The sequence below is a fragment of the Diabrotica virgifera genome, chromosome 3, assembly GCF_917563875.1.
Source record: "Diabrotica virgifera virgifera chromosome 3, PGI_DIABVI_V3a".
NCBI classification, from domain to species: Eukaryota; Metazoa; Arthropoda; class Insecta; order Coleoptera; family Chrysomelidae; genus Diabrotica; species Diabrotica virgifera.
The window spans coordinates 116,350,619-116,376,177 of record NC_065445.1 but is presented as its reverse complement, the minus strand read 5'-3'; the positions used below and the strand labels follow the sequence as shown (position 1 = coordinate 116,376,177).

The window sequence follows — 25,559 nt, the reverse complement described above, 5'->3', positions numbered from 1 at the left end:
CAAAAGTTATTCGGGTTCAAAAATTGCAATTTTTCGATTTTTTTAAAGTTCAACCGCGTTTATCTCGAAAACTGTGCATCCTACGAAAAAACTTGTAGAAATATTTTTTACTTAAAATGGCCCAAAAAATACAAAATATTGTTTTGTTTTGCCAAAAATCGCTGTTATTTGATTCCTCAAGTTCTTGGTCTATAACAATCTTATCGACATCCGGATCAACTGTTACCCAAAAAATTCGTGTTCTACGGGTCAAAATACATAAAAAAAACTTGAGTAAGTCCATCTGAATTAACGAGGCCGTTGTACCCCCCCTGGCGACAGGACTATATGGGGGATGATAACAGACCATTCTATCCCCAAATATAAAATGGAAATACCTTTACAAGTGGAAATAGCCTCCAGAGAGGTATGGGGAGATTATGGCAGACATCTGAAGTATGAGGGCCACACCTGGTATACAGATGGGTCCAAGACAGGACATGGTTTGGGATCAGGAGTATATAGTGAGGATAGGAACTATAACTGTTCCATCCCACTAAGAGAATATACCTCTCTATTTCAGGAAGAGGTACATGCAATCAGGCACTGTGCACGGATTAACAGATTGAGGACTTATACTAATAAGAGAATCAATATCTGTTCAGACAGCCAAGCGGCCTTAAGGGCTTTAAAGAATTCAAGGATAATCTTAAGGCTTGTATGGAAATGCCGCCAAAGAACTTGACACCCTGGCGAGACATAATGAGGTAAAACTCATTTGGGTGCCTGGACATCAAGGGATCGCTGGCAATGAGAAAACTGACGAACTTGCTAGACAAGGATCAGCAACAAGACACTCCGGTCCAGAATCTGCAATGGGAGTGCCCGAAAGCACAATCAGAGACAGCACAAAAAAATACTGAGAAGAAATTCCCACGCAAAAGCATGAGAATAGTTATAATTTAGACATGCGCAAAAACAGCTGAACAACTGTTCAAAACGAACACGAATCAGCTCAAAATCACTACAGGTTTCCTAACTGGACACTTTCCAGTAAAAGGACACCTACAAACGATAGGACTATACAATGAAGACCTCATTTGCAGACTATCCAATAGAGAGACTGAGACAGTCAGACATTTATTGTACGATTGCGAGGCTCGGGACCGCAAGAGACAAGCAATAGGTATATAGAGACTGCAGACAAGTCCGAAAGTATATAGCACTAACCTAATGGACCTTAACAGGCTACTGAAGGACACTACTATATTGGATTGGGCGTCATGAGAACAAATGGAAGAAACCACAATAAGTCGAAAGGTTGCAGTGCGACCGAGGTGCATGCACGGACGGCTTCCAGAAAAGAATTTAGCAAGTTGGCACAATGTTACTTTTATTCCTTAAGGTATTCTCTAGCCTCTTATCAATTTTCATGAACATCGATGGAGGTTCAAATAAATCAGAGTTAATAGATCATTCCCACCTTCAATGACTGCACTAAATATTGTCGATACAATAACATCACTGACTCATATTTTTATCCACCGTAACATACATAATTATTCTTATCTCCCCCAATTTCGCAATGTTATGCCATTTTTCGGAAAATCTAATGAACAAAATAATCAATAACAAACCTACATTATTTTCTTATATAGGGTGTCCCAAAAGTAGCGGAACTGTCGATTTCGCAAATTGAACATCGGATCGAAAAACTGAAAAGTAGGTATTTAATAATTTTCAAAAATCTATCGAATGACACGACTCCCCACTTCACTCCCTGGAGGTGGGTGAAGGGTAACATTAAAATCTTAAATAGAAAGCTCCTGTTTTTATTACAGATTTGGATTCCTTACATAAAAGTAAGTAAATTTTATTCGAATTGTGGATAGATGGTGCCATAATCGGAAAAAACGATTTATCGTGATACCATAAGTAAATTATAGACACGGTCTAATATCTCGAGAAATACACTTCCAAATGAAAAACCAAAAAACACGTGTTTAATATTTTTTTAAAATAGAATATCACCAAATACGACGCCCCACTCCACACCCTGGAGGTCCGGTGGGGGATAACTCTAAAATCTTAAATAGAAGCCTCCGTTTTTATTGCAGTTTTGAATTTCTTATGAAAGAATAAGTAACATTTAATCGAAATATTTTTTAGAATTGTTAATAGATGGCGCTATTAAATGGTATTTTTCCGATTATAGCGCCATCTATCAACAATTCTAAAAAATGTTTTGAATAAATGATATTATTTTTCATGAGAAATCCAAGTCTGCAATAAAAAATTGGGGGTTCCTATTTAATATTTAAAAGTTACCCCCACCCCACCTCCAGGGGGTGGGTTGGAAAGTCATTTTTTGTGTTATTTGATAGGTTTTTGAAAAATATTAAATACATGTTTTTTGTTTTTTCATTTGGAAGTGTATTTCTTGAAATATTAGACCCTTCTTATAATGTACATAAAATAAGGTATCACGTTAAATCGTTTTTTCCGATTATGGCGACATCTATCCACAATTAAAAAAAAAGTCTTGAATAAAAGTTGCTTACTTTTACGTAAGAAATCCAAATATCCAATAAAAACTGGGATTTCCATTTAAGAATTTAAAGTTACTCCCCACCCCACCTCCACAGGTGGAGTGTGGGGTCCTTTTTGGTGTCATTTGATAGATTTTTGAAAATTATTGAATATATATTTTTCAGTTTTTCGATCAGATGTTCATTTCGCGAAATATTTTACCGTTCCGCTACTCTTGGGACACCCTGTATATTCATACATATAAACTTACGAGCATAAAAATCGGCCCACTTTAAAATTTGGTCATTTTTGATGTCTCATATTCTCTAAACCTGTTGGCCGATTTAAGTAATTTTTTTAACATGTTATAGCCTGATCCTTTAACAATACCATTGTAATAATATTGTTGCTAAACAGGTAAATTTTCATTGTATACTGGGTGTACCAATCACACTGTGTTTTTTTCTCAAAGTTCGCATCACCATGTGGAATATTCTAGCATTTATAAAATACTGAAATTAAAACCCAACTATAGCCTCAAGTTTTCTTAACATACTGTTTTTTGATTAATTCGTTTATGTTGGATAATAAAAAAGTTAGGCACTTTAACATCTACACATGTTCTTCATCAATACACGGTGTTTTTAAATAAGTGCGACAAACTTTAAGGGTTAATTCTGCATGAAAAAATAATGACAGTTGACTTTATAAACGTATGTCCGCAAATGTTTCGTTTCCGAGATACGAGATGTTATATTTTTTCTTACAAACTGACGATTTATTTATTGCTTTAAAACCAGTTGAGATATGCAAATGAAATTTGGTAGGTTTTAAGTATTGCGGATTTTAAGAATTTAATATTCACCATTGGCGTACATACGGGTAATATGATCGGTCATATTACCCGTATGCCCGCCAATCGTGAATATTGAATTCTTAATTTTATATCAAAAAATCCGCAATAACTATCTCTTAAAACCTGCCAAATTTCATTTGCATATCTCAACTAGTTTTAAAGCAAAAATAAATCGTCAGTTTGTAAGAAAAAATTCAACATCCCGTATCTCGGAAACGAAACATTTACGGACAAACGTTTATCAAGCCAACTGTCACTATTTTTTCATGCAGAATTACCCCTTAAAGTTTGTCGCACTTATTTAAAAAACACCGTGTATTGATGAAGAACATGTCTAGTTTTTAAAGTACCTAACTTTTTTATTATTCAACATAAACGAATGAATCAAAAAACAGAATGTTAAGAAAACCTGAGGCTATAGTTATTTTAGTATTTTATATATGCTAGAATATTCCACAGAGTGATGCGAACTTTGAGAAAAAAATAAAGTTTGATTGTTACACCCGGTATACAATGAAAATTTACCTGTTTAGCAACAATATTATTACAGTGGTATTGTCAAAGAATCAGGCTATAATATTTTCAAGAAATCACTTTGCCAACAGGTTTAGGAAATACGAGTCATCAAAAATGACCAAATTTTTAAGTGGGCCGATTTCTAAGCACGTAAGTTTAGTTTATTTACCTCAAATTAACTCTTTATCTAATTTGATAAAATTTAAACAACTATTCTCTTGTTTATAAAACCTAACAAAAGGTCATGTTATGTTAGATAATATAATTTTTATCACTATTTTTTTATTTATTAACACTTCTCGCAAAAAAATTAAGATTAAACGTCCATGACTGTTCAATAGGCATATTTGTGTAAACTGTTTTGAATGTTTTGTATCAATTTTAAAATATTGTTAGAAGATGGTTGTAGGTGTAGCATATTTCCTATTCCTAGTAATTTTAATGGGAGTCGCCAATACAGAGGCGGTTGTCACGTAAGTACAAAGTCTTAGCTAAATATTTTCAATCCTGTGATGACCAAACTTACATTAGTATATATGATATAGTAGATTTAAAGGGCGCTAAAATATGTATTTAAAAAGACTGTGTGACTTGTACACACTTCTAAGTAGGTCAAACCGACACCGAAAAACAGGTGTATGTTCTCAAAAAATTGATAGTGTGTAATAGTTCTTTTCCTAACTAGTGCGGAAAGTGATACTTTCAAGCACGAGACAGCAGTTGACCCGAACGACGCGATAGCGGAGTTCGGGCAAGCAGTCGAGTGCGGGGAAGACACTTTCCGCATGAGTTATTAACAATATTTTTTCTAGGGCCGTACGTTTGGAAAAAGGTACAAAAAATAGAGTTCTATAAATTTTTATTTAGGGGTGAAAATACACAAATTAATTGTTTGACAAGGTTGTCAAAACCAAACTTTCAATATAATGGGTTACCACGACGGCGATATTGGTTTCCATGACGACGATTCAAAACCATTGTAATTGTCTGCTGATCTGACTTTTAAATATGATGTCAAAATAATTTTATTTCATATATTTATGGCGCTAATTTCATTAAAACATGAACACAATAAGATAAATTTGAAATAAATTAGTAAATAATATCTAAATATTAGTTTATTGCATGTATATTATTTCCCGCACGCCGTGTGGGAAAGTGCAACTTTCGGAAACGAAATGCGTGCGGGAAAATGGCTCTTTTAGCATGGGCGTTGAAAATTTTTTCTATTAATTAGCTAAGTACTTTCAGCACATCACGTGCCATCATCAGAGCTTCGTCCCATAGGTATAGGTAGAATAGTAATTGCTAAACAACACATAAAAATGTATAGATACTGGGCCAAGCCACAGATCTCGGGTGTAAAAACCCTTTACAATTAATAAAATCACATCTAAATTCTTTTTTATCTTTAAAAAGGCAATATGTCTGCGCTAAACCATAGTGAGTTCAGGTGAACAGCGGTGGACTGTCAATCTTTAAATCTTTATATCGTTTACTGTCATTTTTTTAAGATTGACAGTCCACAGCTGTTCACTTGAACTCACTATGGTTTAGCGCATCCATATTGTCTTTTAAAAAATAAAAAAGAATTTAGATGTAATTTTATAAATTGTAAAGGATTTTAACACCCGAGATCTGTGGCTTGGCTCACTATCTATACATTTTAATGTGTTGTTTAGCAATTACTCTTCAATGAAGGATTTATACCTATAGGACGAAACTCTGATGATCGCACGTGATGTGCTGAAAGTACTTAGCTAATAATTGAAAAAAATTTTTACACACTATCAATTTTTTTGAGAACATACACCTGTTTGCCGGTTTGACCTGCTAAAATATGTGCTGCACGCGGGCGCCGCTCAGTCTTGCGGAAGCCCTGAGCTGTTCATTGTAGAGGTTCGCACACTTCTTAGTTTTTATTATAACTAATTTTTCTTAATAAAACTTCTTCTTCTTCTTCTTCTTCTTCTTCTTCTTCTTCTTCTTTTTGTATAGACATGACTCTGTCTGTTTTTTCAATGTGCCTCTAGTAAGTTGTCGTTCTATGGTTTTCGTGGTCTTCCCACTGATCGTCTTCCTATTGGGGAACCGTCTCTCGCTGTCCTGACTACCCTATTTGTTGTCATTCGGCTTATGTGGTCATTCCATTCTATTCTTCTGTTTCTTACTCAGTTGTTAATGTTATCCACCTTGCATTTCCGTCGTATATCTGTACTTCTAGCTCTGTCCCATAGAGTCTTACCATCGATTTTTCGAAGGGTTTTCATCTCCGCTGTTTCGAGCAATCTTTTTGTCCTCTCTGTGTCGGGTCGTGTTTCTGCCGCGTATGTCATTATTGGTCTGATGACTGTTTTGTAAATTCTGCCTTTCATTTCTTTTCCGAATTTTTATTTCTCCATATTGTGTCATTCAGGCAACCTGCGGCTCTGTTTGCTCTATTCACTTTATCTTCCAGTTCTGCTTCGAGTCTTCCGTAGCTAGATAGTGTGATGCCTAGGTATTTAAACTCCATCACTTGTTCTATTATCTGAACTTCTAGCTCCATATTCCTGCTTATTGATCCAATAAGCTTCCAGCTTATTGGATCTGCTGTTATAACCATGCATTTTGTCTTTTTTGAGGAAATTAACATGTTAAATTTTCTGGCGATTATGTTGAATTGGTGCAGCATACGTTGTAAATCATCTTCACTTTGAGAGATTAGTATTGCATCGTCCGCATAGCAGATTATTTTAAGTTGTTTTTCTCCCATTTGGTATTCTTTTTTAGTTCTTACTTTTTTTATTATTTCGTCCATGATCAGGTTGAACAATAAAGGGCTCAAGGAATCCCCCTGTCTTATCCCATTGCCTGCTTCAATTGGGTCAGTTAGTTCATCTTACACTTTTACTTTTATTGTGTTGTTCTGGTAGATATTTTCTATCGTTTTAATTATTCCCAGAGGTACCTCTCTCGAGTATAACAAGTGGATAACGTCCTTTAATGTGACCCTGTCAAATGCTTTCTTAAGGTCCAAGAAACATAAATATGCAGATATGTTGTATTCCTACGATTTCTCTTGAACTTGCCTCATTATAAATATAGCGTCAGTGCATGACCTTCCCGACCTAAAACCTTGTTGTTCTTCTGGTAACGTTCTAATTTCATTCAATTTGTTTGTTATCACTTTTGTTGTTAATTTTAATGTTGTGTTTAATAAGTTAATTCCTCTGTAATTCTCCGGCTCTGATTTGTCTGCTTTTTTGAAGAGAGGTATTAGGATGCTTGAACTCCATTCTTGTGGTATTCTGTTTTGTTCTATTATTTTTTGTATTAGTTTTAATAGTTGTTTAGTTAAATCTTGTCCTCCGTACTTTAGGAGTTCGTTCGATATTCTGTCCTCTCCTGGAGATTTTCTATTTTTTAATTTTCTTAATGCTTCCTTTATCTCTCCCTTCTTCTTCTTTGAGTGCCTCTCCTATCGGAGATTGGATATCATTAGGGCGATTCTAATTTTATTTACTGCTGTTTTGAACATTTCGTTAGTGGTACAGCCAAACCACTCTCTCAAATTTCTCATCCAGGACATTCTTCTACGGCTTGGATTTCTTCGTCCTTGGATTTTCCTTGCATTATATTTTGTAGGAATGTGTACTTTTGTCCTCTCATCAGGCGGCCTAAGTATTCAAGTTTTCTCTTTTTTATATTCAGTAGAACTTCTGGCTCGTTATTTATTCTGCGTATTACTTCTTCATTTGTAATTTTACAAATTACAAATTACCTCTCCCTCCTCGATGTTTATTTCTTCGTTTGTCGTAACTTCAGGTGTTGGTGGTTCATTATCGTCGTCTTTAGCAAATAGAGATTGGAAGTAGTCTGCCCATGTTTCGTTCTGAATGTGTTAATAAAACTTAACAGTAGTTTTATAATAAATAATATTTCTAACATACATGGATCCCGCGTACGAAAAAAAACTTAATTACCTAATAGCAAGCTGAAAATTTGTTAATAGCTTAACGGTGTCTAGTCGGACAAACTTTGATGTACGGGAACACTGGAACAGTGTAAGTTTTAATTGTGGAACAGGTTAAAAATTTGGAATGTCTGACTACGAAAACGTTCCATGTATTTTGTTGGACAGAAATTCCAATTAATTTCTTTCATTAAACTCTCATGCAAAAATCAGACTGGTGTTTATCACCAATAACTGGGCATTTTAATGAGTGGAACACGAAGAACATGTCAAATGACAGGATTCATGTTGGTTAATAATAGCAGTCTGATTTTTGCATGAGAGTTTAATGAAAGGGTAACAAATCAATTGGATGTTCTGTCCGACAAAATACATGGGAGGTTTTCGTAATCTGACGTTCCAAATTGTTAAACCGTTCCACAATTAAAACTTCCCCTGTTCCAGTGTTCCCGTACATCAAAGTTTGTCTGACTAGACACCGTTAAGCTATTAACAAATTTTCAGCTTGCTATTAATCAACTTTTTTTTGGTACGCGGGATCCATGCCCATAAGTTCGACAGTTATTTGAAGTTTTCTCATTTTTAATTTTCAGAAATGAAGATATCAGGGCAGCAATTTTACAACTTGTCAATATAGTTCGGGCGACGGATGACAAAGTAGAAAGACACGAGTACCGCGAGAGAATTCTCGGCGAGCAATTAAAGAAAGGCATGATAAACATCGATAAGAGGATCAAAATGTTAGATCCGCTCAAAGGAACCGTCGGGAGAATGGACGAAAGATTGACGGCACTCGAAACGATGTTAATGCAAACGAATGAAAAAGAAAAATTGCAGTTGCAGAGTACGTTCGAGGCGGTCATACAGAAAAATCTGCCCGTTATTATGGAGAAGATGAAAAACGAAATTATTTCAAAGGTTCGTTCATACGTTTTTAGCGTGAAATTAGATTTTCTTATTTAAGATAATGTGGGGTTACGCGGTCGACTTTACTATTTTATTTTTAGGCACTAATATTTACTTTGAATTGACTTTATTTATACAAGTAGAAGAAAAGTATAGGTAGTTGAGACGAGACAGAAAACGAATACCTACTGAAAAGAAAGAAAAAGTGGCATATAGAAAAACCAACTGAAAAAACTATAGAAGTATAACACACAAATAAACCGGGAGATATTAACAGAACTTTAACCAATCTTTTCTAAGTCCTGCCCTTTGCAATACTGGAAGGTTAGAAAAGGTACTTACAATTTATGGAAAAATCCACGGGTTTTCTGTGACATTTTCCTGTGAAAATTAGATTTTCCATGAGGAAAAAAATGGGGAGTTGCGATGAATTTCTGAGTCCTGCCATATCCATAGAATGACAGGATAATATCAATTTTATGAAAAAAATTTTTTGGGCAGGAGGGTTGCAAAGGACTAAGGGAGTATATATGGATATACGAATATATAATGAAAATAATGAAATTTTTATAATTTTCTGAGTCCAGCCAACTTAATAAATTAAACATAATTATTTGAAAATGATCGAAAAAAATGTTGGCATGACGTCTCCTAATGTTTAACTGCACTTGTCTGTTGAAAAATTCTGTGGAAAATTTTCACCCTAGTTCCGTGATTTTCTGAGTCGTAAAATAAATTTTATTATAAAATAAATAATTTAAGTAGACATTATTCAAAATGGCAGGATGTTTAGTTACACTTTTTTTACTAAACATAGTTAAAAAATGTGTAAGAAAATTCGTGGAAGGTTACACGATTTTCTGAGTCATGCCATTTTGGACATATCTCAAGAATGTTAATATAAAACTATTTACAAAGAGGCAGGATGGTTGTGTAGTTATTTTGTATATAAAAATAAAATTTTAAGTTAGTAAAATTATTGCAGGTTGTTATACAAACATATTCATATCACCACAATTTTCTGAGTCATGCCATGTCAGGTATGCTTAAAAACACTAATCTAAAACCGTTTACTACGTGGCAGGATAACCGCAAAGATATTTACCTAATACATAAAAATTAATTTTTATATCGTTAAAAGAATCGTACGGTATTAACTATTATTTTCCTGAGTAATGTCTCGGATTTTTACACACATTTCAAATCTGATACCAAACTGTAACATATTTATTTTAAATGATTAGATCATATTTGTATCTAAGTAAACGTAATACTCGTAGGAAGAAAATCAATAATTTTACAATTAATTGGTTATAGTAGGGATTGTACCTATTATACAGGGTGTCCAGAAGCTCTTCTAACAATCGAAGCCCGGAGATTCCTCAGATAATTTTAAGAAAATTTAACTTAATTCACCTCGTCCGAAAATGCTTCCCAAGGAAGCTAGAGCTCTTTAAAGATGGCGTATTCTAATTAGTTTTTTTATAGCTCCAGAACACTTCTATTTAGAAAAAGTAAAACTGGTGCACCTGTTTATATTTCAGAGATAAATCGATTCCATCATTTGTCAATTTTTAGTACCGGTCATAGGCGTCCGTTTAGGGTAGGGAAACGGATATTTTATCCCATAACTTTTCTGTGTCTAACTTTTAAGCATTTTTGACACTGGATTATTAAACTATGGGGCATTCTTGTACTAAAAAGTACTCTTGCTTTAAGTCGGTAGGATACGCCGTGTTCTAGAAAAATTGATCGGAAAAATATTTAGGTTTTTGAATTTGAAAAAAAAAATAAAAAACTATTTAGAAAAACGAAAACTGGTAAGTTTATTTCTCTTCCAGAGATGAATATTTTATCAACTGTGAATTTCTAGTATCGGTCATAGGCGTGCGCCTTGGGTAGATCAACAAAATCTCAACTTGCTTTAATTTTTAAGCATTTTTGACAGTGGAGTATTAAATAATGAGGTATTCTAGTACTAAAAGTTACTCTTGCTTTAAGTCGGAAAATACACCGTTTTTTTTTATTTTTTTCAAATTATTCTTTAATTCAAAATACAAAAAATTTTGAAATTGATTTTTCTAGAAAACGGTGCATCCAACCGACTTACAGCAAGAGTACCGTTTAGTATAATATATTGCCAAAAATGCTTAAAAGTTAAAGACAAAAGTTATGCGATAAAATAACCGTTGCCCTACCCAAAACGGACTCCTATGACCGGTACTAGAGATTCGCAATTGATGGAATCGATTTATATCTGGAAGATAAAAGACGGACCAGTTTTTGTCTATCGAAATGGAAGCGTTCTGGAGATAAAAAAAAATCTAATTACAAGGCGCCATCTTGAAAGAGCTCTAGCTCCATTAGGAAACATTTTTGGATTATTTGAATTGTGTGAAATTGTCTTAAAATTATCTTAGGAATCTTAAAATTATATACTGGGTGTCCCATTTAAAAATACATAAGTTTGTGTCACCGTGTCAATACGGGTAGCGGGTAGCCCTGTATATTAGAAAATATTTTTAAATTATGATCCTCTCTTTGCCCCACGTTTTACCTAAAGAACTTTTTGTCGTATCTCTTACGACAAACGAGTAATTGGACTTTGTCACACTAATGCCCCACCCTGTATACGAAATAACTATAAAACCATCCTGCCTCTTTGTAAATAGACTTATATTAAGATTCGTGAAACGTATGCAAAATGGCATGACTCAGAACATCGTGGAATTTTTCACGAATTTTCTTACAAATCTAGGACTCCTGCCGTTTTACAAGAACTGTTTAACCTTCCTGCCGAGTACCGAAAAGTATTGATTGTATTTGAATATTACAACTTTTAAAGGCAGGACTCAGAAAATCACGGAATCAGGGTAAAAATTGTGCGCATAATTTTCCAAGGGACATTTAAAGAGTAGGAGACGTCATGCCAACATTTTTTTTATTATTTTGAAATAAATATGTTTAATTTATTTAGTTGGCAGGACATTTGCAACCCTCCTGCCCAAAAAGATTTTGTTCATAAAATCCATAGTATCCTGTCATTCTATGGATATGGCAGGACTTAGAAATTCATCGCAAAACCCTATTTTTATTTTTTGCGAAAATTTAATTTTTACAGGAAAATTTCACAAAAAAATTGTGGATATTCCTAGAAAATCGTGGCTGAACTTCTGTATAATATCTCCCGATCTAAAATAGAAACGCGAAAATTCTACAAGAAAACTAACCAGACTAGAAAAGAGTTCAAGCATAGACTATCAATAGTTAGAAACAGAACAAGAGAAATAATTGGTGATCACGACGAGATACTAGAAAGGTGGGCAGATAATTTTGAGGGTTGACTAAATATAACAAGTGAAATGAGGTTAAAAGAAGCAGAAATACAGCTCGAGGACATGGACGACGAAAGAGAGAAAGATAACACCCCAACAGATGGAAGAAGTCATCAAAACAATATAAAAATTGAAAGAAAACAAAGCTTCTGGATCAGATGGCATACCATCTAAACTTTTAAAACATGGCGAAAAAGTGTGACCTGTAGTTTATTTATTTATTTAGCGTATGGCTTAAGTACATCACAGAATATTTAGATTTATGCATTATACAATTCATCACAAACAGATGTCCAGTTTTTTTATATATTCGATTGACTATTCGGTTGCCATTACAAAGTCTATAGGGTCGCCTGTGTATGCTCAGCGTGGGCAGTCCTGAACAATGTGTATGATCGTCTGTCTTGTAGCGCCACAGTCACAAGAAGGCGAGGGAAGTTTACTCCATCTGTAGAGGGAGTCGGCGCATCTTCCACAGTTTATTCGAATTCGATTAAGGGCTGCCCAAATCTTACGGGGACGTTCAAAATTGGCAAGTTTTTCTATGATGTCCGGTAGACTATGGTAATGCGAATCTGTCTTACTTTCCCAATCTTCTCTCCATCGGGTATTTAAGTCAAAGTTGGATTGCTGCAGCGCTTGAGCAGATTGTAAAGGAGGTAACCTGGGTTGGAGATGGTTTCCAAGAATATCGGGAAAATCGTTGTGGACTAGAAGCTGTCGACTGTCCATTATTTTGTTATATTATTTAACCAATGCAGGTTCGCAGCGTAGGTTGGGCGGTTCTATATTACTAAGAGTAGGTAGTCACATTGTAGGGGTGGGCTTAATTATGCCTATTATCATACGCATAGCACGGTTTAGTTGAGTGTCGACCAGGTGGGTATGCCTTCTATTTAGCCACACTGGTGCACAGTATTCTGCCACCGGATATATCAGGCCAAGAGCAGAGGATCTTAAAGTTGATGCTGTGGACCCCTATGTAGTGCCGCAGAGTTTCTGTATTATACTGTTGTGTGTTTTCAATTTTGCTGCTTTTTTCGTCAGGTATTCTCTGAATGTGAGCGTTCTGTCTAGGGTAACCCCAATAGATTTCGGATATTTATTGTGTTTTAACAGCTTGTTATTAAAATACACTCGCAATTCTCTGTTTGCCAGCTTGTTGTTGAGATGAAAAGCTGATACTTCAGTTTTTGTAGTACTATGACCAGTAGTATAAGTAGGCCAGTAGAACAAAAAAAGGGTTTTTCTAAAAGCACATCTAACGCTTTGTACATATGAGGGCGGTTTGCCAGCAGTTACCTCGCGTTTTACCTGATCACACCCTATGCCGCCTTTGAAGTTATCAAGGAAAACAGGTAAACCGCGCAGTCGACATTGCCAAACCGCTCTAACGTAGACAAGCTATAAGCGAACCTACATATGAGGGCGGTTTGCCAGAGTTTACGTCTCGTTTTACCTGTTTCACCTGATCACACCCTAATGCCACCTTTCAAGTTACCAAGGAAAACAGGTAATCCGCAACGTCGACGTTGGCAAACTGCCTTCATGTGGACGAGCTGTTAGAATACAGATGTATATTCAGAACCTGTTATTACCCGGTGGGGAACGTGGATTAAAGCCGCAATATTCTACGCAGAACATTTCGAAGCCATCAAATAACTCATCTTGGATTTAGATGACGACTCTCAATGTTTTGTGAAAAGTAGAGTTGTTAAAAAGTGCAAGTGTCGCTAAAGATCTTGTTTCAAGCCAATTTCAATTTTATACCGGACATAATATTGTCATTACCCACATAACAATTTCATGTTCTTAGTAGATTCACAGTACATACTTTTCAGAAAAAGTATATACTGAGAATACGCGTAATTACCATTGCGAATGTGCAGAGCAGATACTGAGTATATACTACATTACAGTACAGAAAACGTTCTATGTATTATTATGTATGACTTTATCAATCAAAGATAGAGTAAAAATTTAAATTTTTAATTATAACGCGGGCACATAAATTTGATACACCCTGTATATTGATTTGTAACTATTTAGTAGAAGGTAGCTTTTACGCAGTGGGTTTCTCCTTAATGAGTTTTTCCCTGAAGACTTAAAGACATTTGTAAATATAGTGAAGTGAAATGACAATTTATTTGGGATTATAATTTAAAAAGATTGTTACGGAAAGGTAAAATCCACAGGTAGCTGTAATTATTAGTTTTTAGAAAAATAAAGGTAGAGAGATTTGGAATTTTAAGGCTGTTTGTTTTAAGCACAAGAGTATTTGTATAATTTCCGGAAAGTGATTAGGATGAGTAGAAGTATTGTTTGAAAGAATGCCTGGTTCTTCGAATGAAAAAGAGGAAAGTGGAAAGGGAAATGTTTCTGATTGGCTTGGCAATTTGGAATGGGGAAAGGGAAGTTTGAATGTTGAGACAGTTTTGGAAAAGAAAAATCATTGTGGGGTCGGCATCCGAGAAAGGCAGTCGAAAGTTTTCGCGTATAGTTCAGAAGCAAGTACTAGGGGTTGTTTGATAGTGGAGAGTAGCTGAAAAGTGGAACGAGAGACAAATCAAATTGAGAAGAAAAACCTCTTTGATTCTGTAAAGTCCAAGAGAGTAAGTTACAAGAACTATAGTTATTAAAATTATTTGTGACACCAAGTAAAAAAGATACTTGGGTCTCAGGAGATTATTATTGAGAGAAAGAGAGGAGAGAGTTTTGGAGTTTATTGAACGAGTACTGGTCAAAAGCGGCCTGGCTTGTGTTTTGGAGAAATAGTTGCTGGTATGCTGCTGGATTGATGCTGAGAATGGAGAGGGCTTTGATTGGTAGCCTAACATAATCAACAAGGAAGAGCTGTTTGGGTCAAGAGGAGACATCATTGTGTGTGAATCAAAAATGTCAGTCAATAACTTATGTGATAGATGTTCTTTATAATCAGAAGTTAAAATATTTGCGTAAAAGCATATGAATTAAGGTTCCAACATTTAAATAATTTAATAGGAAGTATAAGTAGTTTTGCAAATACCTAAATTTGTTTGTTTAGTTTATTATATAAATGGTATCAGGAACAAAGCGATAAATATTTGTTTAAATTAGATTAATTATATGGTAAAAGTTTCATTTGGACAATTATGCCCACAGGATTTAATTGATAGATTTTCAGAGCATTGCTTTGGATAATAAAAGTATTTGTATGTGCTTATTTATGATTTTTCTATTTATTTGCTTTTCCTATTTTATCCCGATAAGGATTAACTAATAGATACTGAAGCCACGAGAAAGGATAAGTATAACCTAAGATAATTTTAGTTAATTTTTATGACAAAAAGGCACCCTGAGAATTTTTATTAATTGTTTATGTATGATTTGCGTCAATTCAATAATTAATTAAATAAATAGTTAATTAAAATAAAAGTAATGGAAAGCAGATCACAACAACATGGCGAACCAACGTGAGGCATGAATGTATCTCTGGTTGTGAATTTGAAAGGATAGGAAACGGAAAAACAGGTGAAGGAAAATTTATTTGCCAGTCGGAAAAAGTTGATATATTTAAAATTTATGAAATATTTTGTTTGAGTTATTTTTTATCACAATTTATCACAGGTACAATTTTACATATTTATTTTATTTTTGATTGATTTGAATTTTGATAAATTTAAAAAATTTTGTGATAAATTTATTATATTTGGGGAGAGAAAAATTTTCGTATCTACAGCATACAGGGTATTTTCGAATTTCGTATCAGGCGGGGATAAATTTTAACTACATAACGACCACCAGAAGCAAAAGCAAAGAAAACAAAAAACAAGAGGAACATTTAGAACAAGAAGAACATTTGGAACAAGAAGAACATATAGAACAAGAAAACATTTTCGAAACAACAATCATGGCAACAGAAAAACAGGAATTATCAGGAATAGATAAATTATTACAACTGATGCAACTCCAGTCACAAAAAATGGAAGAAAATCAAAGAGAAACACAACAAAAAATGGATTAAACACAACAAAAAATGGGTCAAAAAATGTATGAAACACAACAAAAAATGGATGACAATCAACAGAAAACAAAACAAGCAATAGAAGAAAACAACCAGAAAATGGAGGAACGTATGGGAAAATATAAAAAGGAAATAAAAGGATGTTTGACAACAATGAAAACGAGATAAAAGCAACAGAAAAGAGAATTAAAGATCACATGAAAGAACAAGAAATGAAAATTCAAAATAAAATAGAGGAGTTAACAAATTGTCAGAAAAGGAACTACAAAATTTGGAAAATAAGTTGGAAAATGCTATTCAAGTAGACAGACAAGAAGTGGAAAAAAGAATCACAGAAATAGAAAAACAAGTCACCGAAAACAAGACGCAACAGAATTTCGGAGAAAGAAGGGAAACGATTATCCATAGTACAGAGGATGTGAAAATAAGATTTGGCGCGGATGTAAAAAAATTACACCCAGTAATTTTCATAAATAATTTAAAAAAGAAAGTACGATACATCGGTAACTTTGAAACAGCTAAAGAAATGATAAGGAACCATCTTGAAGATGAGGCGAGTTTACGGTTTGATAGCAAAGGAGAAGAATTGGACAATTGGCATAAATTCGAACAAAAGTTCCTGAGCTATTTCTGGGGAAAAATGCAACAGCTAGAAATAAACAAGGAGTTGCAAAATGGGAGGTACCATGATGGAATGAGTATTTCAGAAAAAACATACGCACTACAATTATACATCAATGCAAAACACCTACAGTACAATTATTCGTACGAACAGCTAGTAGAACTAATAGACAGAGATTTTGAAGATACCTTAGAAGATCACATAACTTTACAAAACTACAAAGATATTGACAGTTTGTGCCAATTCTTACAAATACGAGAAGCAAAAAGGAGAGAAAGAGAAATAAGAAGATCGCAAGAAAATTATAGACAACGCGAAACTCAAGACTATAGAGATAGAAGACAAAACTTTAGGAGAGATTATACAAGAAGAGAATGTATTCCGAGGAGGAAAAACGAAAATAGAGACAACGGAAGAGGAAACTATGAACAAAGAAATCGGCAATGGAACGAAGACGGATCTCGAGAAAACCAGAATAGAAATAACACCCGCACATATCAAGTAGACCGAAATGATAATAGGAGGAATGGACAGGAAAATCGTGAAAACCGATACGAGTCCGACAGACCAAGGGAAAATAGAAGAGCGGTAAACAGTACGCCAATAGATGAATATGAGGATGAGAGACAAAGCAACGAAAGAAGAAGCGAAGAATAACAGCAGGCGTTTTTTCACGAAGGCGCTCACTAGACACAAAAAAACAAACAGGAATTTTTTGTCACCCGAAGGACTTTACTAAATTAGCAGGAAATAATGATACAAGAAGTGGAGTAAATTTAAAATTTGTAGATGGTTTTATCAATGAGAAATCGATTAAAATTATGATTGATACTGGTTCGGAAATTACGTTGATTAACAGGAAATTAATAGAAGAGGTTGATTTAACGAATTTAATTTACAAAATTCCCAGGGTAAATCTAGTGGGCGCAAATAAACGGACTTTGGCAACAATAAATGAAGGAATACGAGTAAGGGTTCGATTGGGGAAGAAATTTTATGCACTACAATGTGTTATAATGCCGAACATGATGCATGATATGATCGTAGGAGTGGATGAATTGTCAGAAAAACATGTAGTGATAGATTTCAAAAATAACACGATGAAAATCACAGAGGAAAAAGAAGAAGAACAGGACATTCTGGAAATGGACAAGGAACATGAGAAACGGAAAAAGGAAAATTTAGACAAAAAACAAACGGTGGAAATGAATTTGGCAATGAAGCAAGGACAGAAAAGAAAGAGGAGAAAGTAACAGAAGATAATTAAAGAAGATAAAAGCCTGGGATTTCTCGAAAGAAGAGATGAGCCCAGAAGAAGAAAAAGAAGAAAAAAGATTGACAAAAGAAAATGAAGCTTGGGATTCCTCAAAAGAAGACATGAGGCCAGAAGAAGAAAAAGAAGAAAAGAGATTGACAAAGGAAAATGAAGCTTGAGATTCCTCAAAAGAAGAGATGAGCCCAGAAGAAGGAAAAGAAGAAAAGAGATTGACAAAGGAAAATGAAGCTTGGGATTCCTCAAAAGAAGAGATGAGCCCAGAAGAAGAAGAGATCAGAATAGAAAAGGAAGGCGAACGAGATACAATTGAAACTGTAGTATTTGAAGAAGAAATATGCGAAATGGAGGAGGCAGAATACACAATAAATATGTGTAAAGAATCGGAGGAAAAAGAAAGAAAATTGATATGTGGAGAAGAAAAGGAGAAGGAACTGCATATAATATTGAGGGAGTATGAAAATTTAATAAATGAAGAAAACAAAGTAGCCAAAAAGTATGAACATTCCTTTGAGGTTAAAAACGTAGAAAATTTTCGATCGAAAACTTACCCAATCCCATATAAGTACAGACACTGGGACAAAGGAAGCTATTTTTTTTCAGGCGGGACTAAATATTTTGACATAAGAGAAAAGTGTTGTTGTCGAGAGAAAATCATTCTTTTCGTTGCACTTATTAAAAACGATTTTATCTCAAAACAAGGCGGGGTTGTTATTATGTATCACTTTATCAATCAAAGATAGAGTAAAAATTTAATTTTTAATTATAACGCGGGTACATAAATTTGATACACCCTGTATATTGATTTGTAACTATTTAGTAGAAGGTAGCTTTTACGCAGTGGGTTTCTCCTTAAGGAGTTTTTCCCTGAAGACTTAAAGACATTTGTAAATACAGTAAAGTGAAATGACAATTTATTTCGGATTATAATTTAAAATATTGTTTATTACAGGAAGGTAAAATCCACAGGTAGCTGTAATTATTAGTTTTTAGAAAAATAAAGGTAGAAAGATTTGGAATTTTTAAGTCGGTTTGTTTTAAGCACAAGAGTATTTGTATAATTTCCGGAAAGTGATTAGGATGAGTAGAAGTATTGTTTGAAAGAATGAAAAAGAGGAATGTGGAAAGAGAAATGTTTCTGATTGGCTTGGCAATTTGGAATGGGGAAAGGGAAGTTTGAATGTCGAGACAGTTTTGGAAAAGAAAAATCATTGTGTGGTCGGCATCCGAGAAAAACAGTCGAAAGTTTTCGCGTATAGTTCAGAAGCAAGTACTAGTGGTTGTTTGATAGTGGAGAGTAGCTGAAAAGTGGAACGAGAGACAAATCAAATTGAGAAGAAAAACTTCTTTGATTCTGTAAAGTCCAAGAGAGTAAGTTACAAGAACTATAGTTATTAAAATTATTTGTGACACCAAGTAAAAAAGATACTTGGGTCTCAGGAGATTATTATTGAGAGAAAGAGAGGAGAGAGTTTTGGAGTTTATTGAACGAGTACTGGTCAAAAGCGGCCTGGCTTGTGTTTTGGAGAAATAGTTGCTGGTATGCTGCTGGATTGATGCTGAGAACGGAGAGGGCTTTGATTGGTAGCCTAACATAATCAACAAGGAAGAGCTGTTTGGGTCAAGAGGAGACATCATTTTGTGTGAATCAAAAAGGTCAGTCAATAACTTAGGTAATAGATGTTCTTTATAATCAGAAGTTAAAATATTTGCGTAAAAGCATATGAATTAAGGTTCCAACATTTCAATAATTTAATAGGAAGTATAAGTAGTTTTGCAAATACCTAAATTTGTTTGTTTAGTTTATTTTATAAATGGTATCAGGAACAAAGCGATAAATATTTCAAAATGTATAAACATTCTCAATTTCTTTGCAAAACGAAAATGCAGCAGCTGCATAATACTCTGGTTAAAGCGGAGAGTGCAGGAAGAGTCTATACCGGTTTGAAGAGTCTATACCGATAAATATTTGTTGAAATTAGATTAATTATATGGTAAAAGGTTCATTTAGACAATTATGCCCACAGGATTTAATTGATAGATTTTCAGAGCATTGCTTTTGATAATAAAGGTATTTGTATGTGCTTATTTATAAATAATCATATCCCTTCTACCATACAATGGTGTAGGGTTATGTGCTTATTTATGATTTTTCTATTCATTTCCTTTTCCTATTTTATCCCGATAAGGATCAACTAATAGATACTGAAGCCACGAGAAAGGATAAGTATAACCTAAGATAATTTTAGTTAATTTTTATGACAAAAAGGCACCCTGAGAATTTTTATTAATTGTTTATGTATGATTTGCGTCAATTCAATAATTAATTAAATAAATACTCAATTAAAATAAAAGTAATAGAAAGCAGATCACAACAGTATATACTTAGAATGTACTACCGCACTTCTTTTCAGTATATACCAAGAACATACTTTTTAGAAGGTTCTAAGGAGGTGCTATAAACCTTCTATTTATATACTTAGAATGTACTATCGCACATATTTTTAGTATATGGGCAGAATATTCTAAGGAAGTGCTGTATACCTTCTAGTTAGGTATATACTTAGAATGTACTATCGCACATATTTTTAGTATATGGGAAGGATATTCCAAGGAAGTGCTATATGCCTTTTATTTATATACTTAGAATGTACTATCGCACATATTTTTAGTATATGGGAAGAATATTCCAAGGTTGTGTTATTTCTCAGAAGTATGTTTTCAACATCACCCAATCTCATCCTAGGTTCTACTAATGTATTATATTTACATATTCTAATTGCATGTAAGAATGTAGTTTTTCTACAACCGTTTAATAACATGCTTATTATTCGCTATTTTTTCATAAATAATAGCACCCATTACTGTACCCGTGAGTAATAATTCATTACTCACGGGCTGAAGTTATTCACGGGTCATTACTCACGGGCTGAAGTTAGATTCAAGTGGCGCATGCCACTTTTAATATTAATCGTATATAAACTGCAAATAAAATTACTTAAACTTGTTTATTTAATACAATAATTATTGTAATTTATACCAATAATTAACTTCGAAAAATTTTTAAAGGAATTTTAACTGTAACAATGTTAGTATATTTTGTACGTTTATATCTTGTTTACTAAAAATTTTGACGTTTTTCATTTAATTTAGTGACAGTGACATTAGCGCATTTTGTTTATGTTAATTGGAATTTATAACTAATATTGTGTTTGTTTTTCAAGTTATATTGGGTTAAATATGTTATAACATATTATGTATAGTTATATATTATTATATTATATATAGTTAAATGTAAATATATACATTATAACTTTATATTATTATGAAATACGTCCACCGACAACAGCCATTTCCTATTTATTAGATTCACTGAAAGTAGGTACAAATTTAAGCTTATAATTTTTCGGAAACGAATAGAACTTATATTGACTATTTCTAGTTAGGCAATTTCTAGTTATTTCTAGTTAGGTAGGCAACCAATTATTCAGCCACGTACTAGGGGTAAATAGCATTTAGGTATTTCTGTAAATTATTATAATTAAAATCTCGAGTAGTTGATAATTAAATTTTTTACTAATTAATATAAAAAAAAGTCGTAGAAAAAGTATAGTATTCTACTCCCATGTAATGGCAATTACTCACTCTGTTGAATTACGATACTCGCCTACGGCTCGTGTCGCAAACTTCATCATCGTGAGTAATAGCCATCATTACACGCTCGTTGAATAATATACTATATTACATTCTACAATATTACGTAAAAAGTAAGTATAAAATATATAAACTTTAGTTAGTTATATAGGTACCTATGTATAATAAATATTATATGGGTAAGTAGGTATATATTAAATATAAGTAATATATTTAGTTATTATTATGTGCACATCAAAATCAAAATGCTGCTTATATATTTATATAATAGCCAAATATATATAATAAATATGTAAATTACTAAAATTTATAGGTATCTATATACATTATACAAACTTTAACTTACTAGGTATTTAGGAAATATTGAAGTACCAATATGAATTTATTATTTTCAAGCTGCTTTTATGTTCTTAAAAATGTTTTAGTCCTTGTAGCTAGAAATACTTTGTCTTCGCTTCGTTCTAACAGCGTAGACGTAGACATAAATGCCTAACTGTACTGGAAACTATTTTCATATTTTGCCCTTGTTAGTTGTTACCTACCCCCTTCCCTTGTGCAGGTATAAAATATGCAATGCAAGGGTCAGAATGACAATGAATGGCCGTTTCCGGATTCCCGAAAATTATAGGTAAAAATACTCATGGTATAAACTCAAATCAGAATGGTATATTCATTTCAATTGAAAACGAAACGAGAATTTCTCATTTTTCTTCAATATAATTAACTTTTAAACTTTTTTACCATACAATTAAAACGGTTTAAAAAAATGAATTAGATAGTTCAGTAGTACCTACCAAAATACCTAAATTTTATTAATTATTCTTAACGCGAAGTTGATAATCTATAGGCTAACATTATTCTTCTTCCTATAGGTACATACAGTATATTCTTTTTAAGATATTTTAAAAATATATACAAGTATGTGTTAAGCATATACTTTTCCATATACTTACGTATATACTAAGACTATTCGTTTAAGGTATATTCTAAGAATAAACTTTTACGAACATTCCGAGATACTACGTACACGAATGTGTTCAGTATATTCGGTGCAAGAATATTCTTTGAAGCACATGCAAAGAACATGAAATTTAGAATGTTTTTATGCTACATGCTATGCTTGTACTACGCATATACTAAAAAGGATATACTTCGACGAATGTTGGTAGGATAGGCTTAGAACATGATGCGAACACCATTGTTATGTGGGTATAGATTAGAAATTTAAGTTTGAGAGACTCAATTGGTAAAACTTTTTCCGTTAAATGTATAAGTCGGTTCGCTAAAATCAGATACAATTGGCTAGTGATTTTAGTTGTAATTTTTTTGTTTTTTGTCAATTTTGCAAAAATTGGAAAATACTAACTATTTAGTAATTATTAACTATTTAGTATTTATTTCTTTGCCAATTTTTCCAAATTGGCAAAATTACTTGCTAAAATCACTAGCCAGTTGTGTCTGAGTTTAGCGAACGTACATAACGACATCCCCAGTAAAAATGGAAGGCCAAGTAAGGAACAAATTGGATGTTACTCTAAAAAAGAATGAAGGCTTTAAATACTTAACTGCAGTCACAAACATTTATGTACATTTTTTACATCCAACGAAGTTATATCTTGGGCTATTACCATTTACCTCAGTTGCAGTATCTTCCGATTACATCAGTAGACGTTGAAAGAAGCTTCTCCTTGTACAAATATATTTTACTGATAGAAGACAAACCTTCTTCGTTGAAAATTTTGAAAAATCATTACTAGTAAATGCCTTTTGTACAATTTCAGGTTAAAAATTTGTTTACTTTTATTTCTATTTGTTTTTTCAAATTATTTTTAAAATAACGTTTTTTTAGAACTCAGTGAGCGTTTACCCCATTTTATTATAATAATAAATAATTAAAAAATATTGCAAACCAGTATGCATATTTGGCCAAAAAAAGGCATAAGTGCATATTTTAAAGGCAAACAAGGAATATGTGCGCACATTTTGGTTGCATTTAGATGTATATATTCCGCCCTTTACTTATTATTATTTATTTTAATCATATTTATTTTGTTCGTCAATGAATATCTTTTCATTTCTCAATGAATATCTATATTTTATGATGCAATTGATGGATATACAATTTATTTAATTTAAAATGTTTTAGATTTCAGCACATGTGCCTCCTAGTCAGATCTCTCCAGCTGTGATATCAAAGGAAGATCTTGAGTCAACGAAAAAAGAGATAATGAACAAAATCTACATAGTTACTAACTCTATAGGAAAAATTGAAAATGAAATTGTTAAAATTAATGCAGACAATAAACAAATTAAAGATTTACATAAAAAATCATTAGAAAACTTAGAAAACTTAAAAATATATTTTAATAACAATCAAGAGCTGTTCACTAAAATTGATAAAAAACTAGATAACTGTAACAGTAAAATTAATAATCAAGAGAACGAAGAGTGGAAGTTTAATGTCACAACAGGTAAATTTTTGCGTAAAATATTTCACTACATACTTCATAATATATTAGTATTTACTCACGGTACTGCGGCACGTCGCTCAATTTTATTAGCAAAATACAAGGAAAAGTTATTTACCAGCAATTTTATTGCTGCAATCGAATGTTATGATTGTATATATTAATAATATAGGTATGCAAAGTCCGTAGACAGTGTGCTACTTTTTTTTATAAACAAAATGGCGCCCGAAAATCGTGTTTTTTTTAATTTTTGCTCTATAACTCCAAAGATTTTAACTTTACACCAAAAACACCCAAATAAAAATTCACCGTAATTAAATTCTGCATAGAGACGTGCGTTTCCCGATTTATTTAGACGAAAATTTTCCCCGGAAAATGCGGGTTTTTCCAACAAAATATTTAATTTTCAGCTACAATTTTAGATAGCTAATTGTTTATCAATAATTAAATAACTTGGTTTTGTATAGATTATAATTCCAGAAGCCGATGGAAATTGAATGAACAGTTTAGCAACAATTGAATTGTTAATTAAAATTTACGGTCACTATGATAACCACAATAATTATGATACATAAGAATAACTATGATTTTTGTATTAAAAGACACTGTACCTATCTAATGTACTTTACAGAATTGAAATTAGACTATCTAAGCGCCCTCAGGAATATTTTAAAATTATAAACAATTTTTTGGCTTAAAATCAAATAGAATATCTCGGGAAATATTAAATTAAATTAAATCATGAAAACGGCATTGGAAAGAAAGTGGCAGAACGCTTCTTCTAAAAGAAAAAACGTTTAATTGCGATGAGTGGTTCCTGAGATACAACCGGCTAAATTTGACCGGCATTTACGGCAAAGATATAAACAATAGGATCATAATTTTCGAACCATCACCTTTTTATTTTTATCCTCTTTCTTCACACCAGTTTTCATATCTTTAAAATAATCATAAGATATATTATTATAACAAAAACTATCGATAATACGAGTGAAAATTGACAAAAATAGCAAAATTCCAATCAAAAATCAAATTGGAGAAAATGTAATCTCAAAGTTCAAAATCGGTATACGTTAAAAAAATGCAATTTTCTTCATTATTTTTTTGTTTCCAAGTAACTCGAGGAGAGCCATCTAACTAACGCATTATTAAATGTCAAAATTGCTTTTGTTTTGTTATAATAGATTAATTTATTTACAAGAAAAGAAAACTATATATGTTTTCCAGTTGTAGACTTTTTTTAGAAAAACTTATTACAAGTGTACCTTTTAACATTAAAAACACAAATATTCTCATCTGAAAGCTGTATAATTATTTAAACAATCTTTATTTAAATAAATTAAAAATTTTGTAAATAATAAATTAATTTATTATAACAAATCAAAAGCAACTTTGACATTTAATAATGAGTTAGTTAGATGGCTCTACTCGATTTACTTGGGAACAAAAAAAGAATGAAGAAA

General features: G+C 32.8%; 1 protein-coding gene across 2 annotated transcripts in view; it reads left to right on the top strand.

Moving 5' to 3' along the window:
* LOC114330186 (extracellular matrix-binding protein ebh-like) overlaps positions 1-25,559 on the top strand; it is a 166,365-nt gene that overhangs the window by 119,912 nt on the left and 20,894 nt on the right. For both annotated transcript variants that reach the window (XM_050646867.1, XM_050646868.1), the window contains one exon: positions 23,775-24,099. In XM_050646867.1, the coding sequence (XP_050502824.1) occupies positions 23,775-24,099 (325 nt within the window). The remainder of the gene's footprint in view (positions 1-23,774; positions 24,100-25,559) is intronic.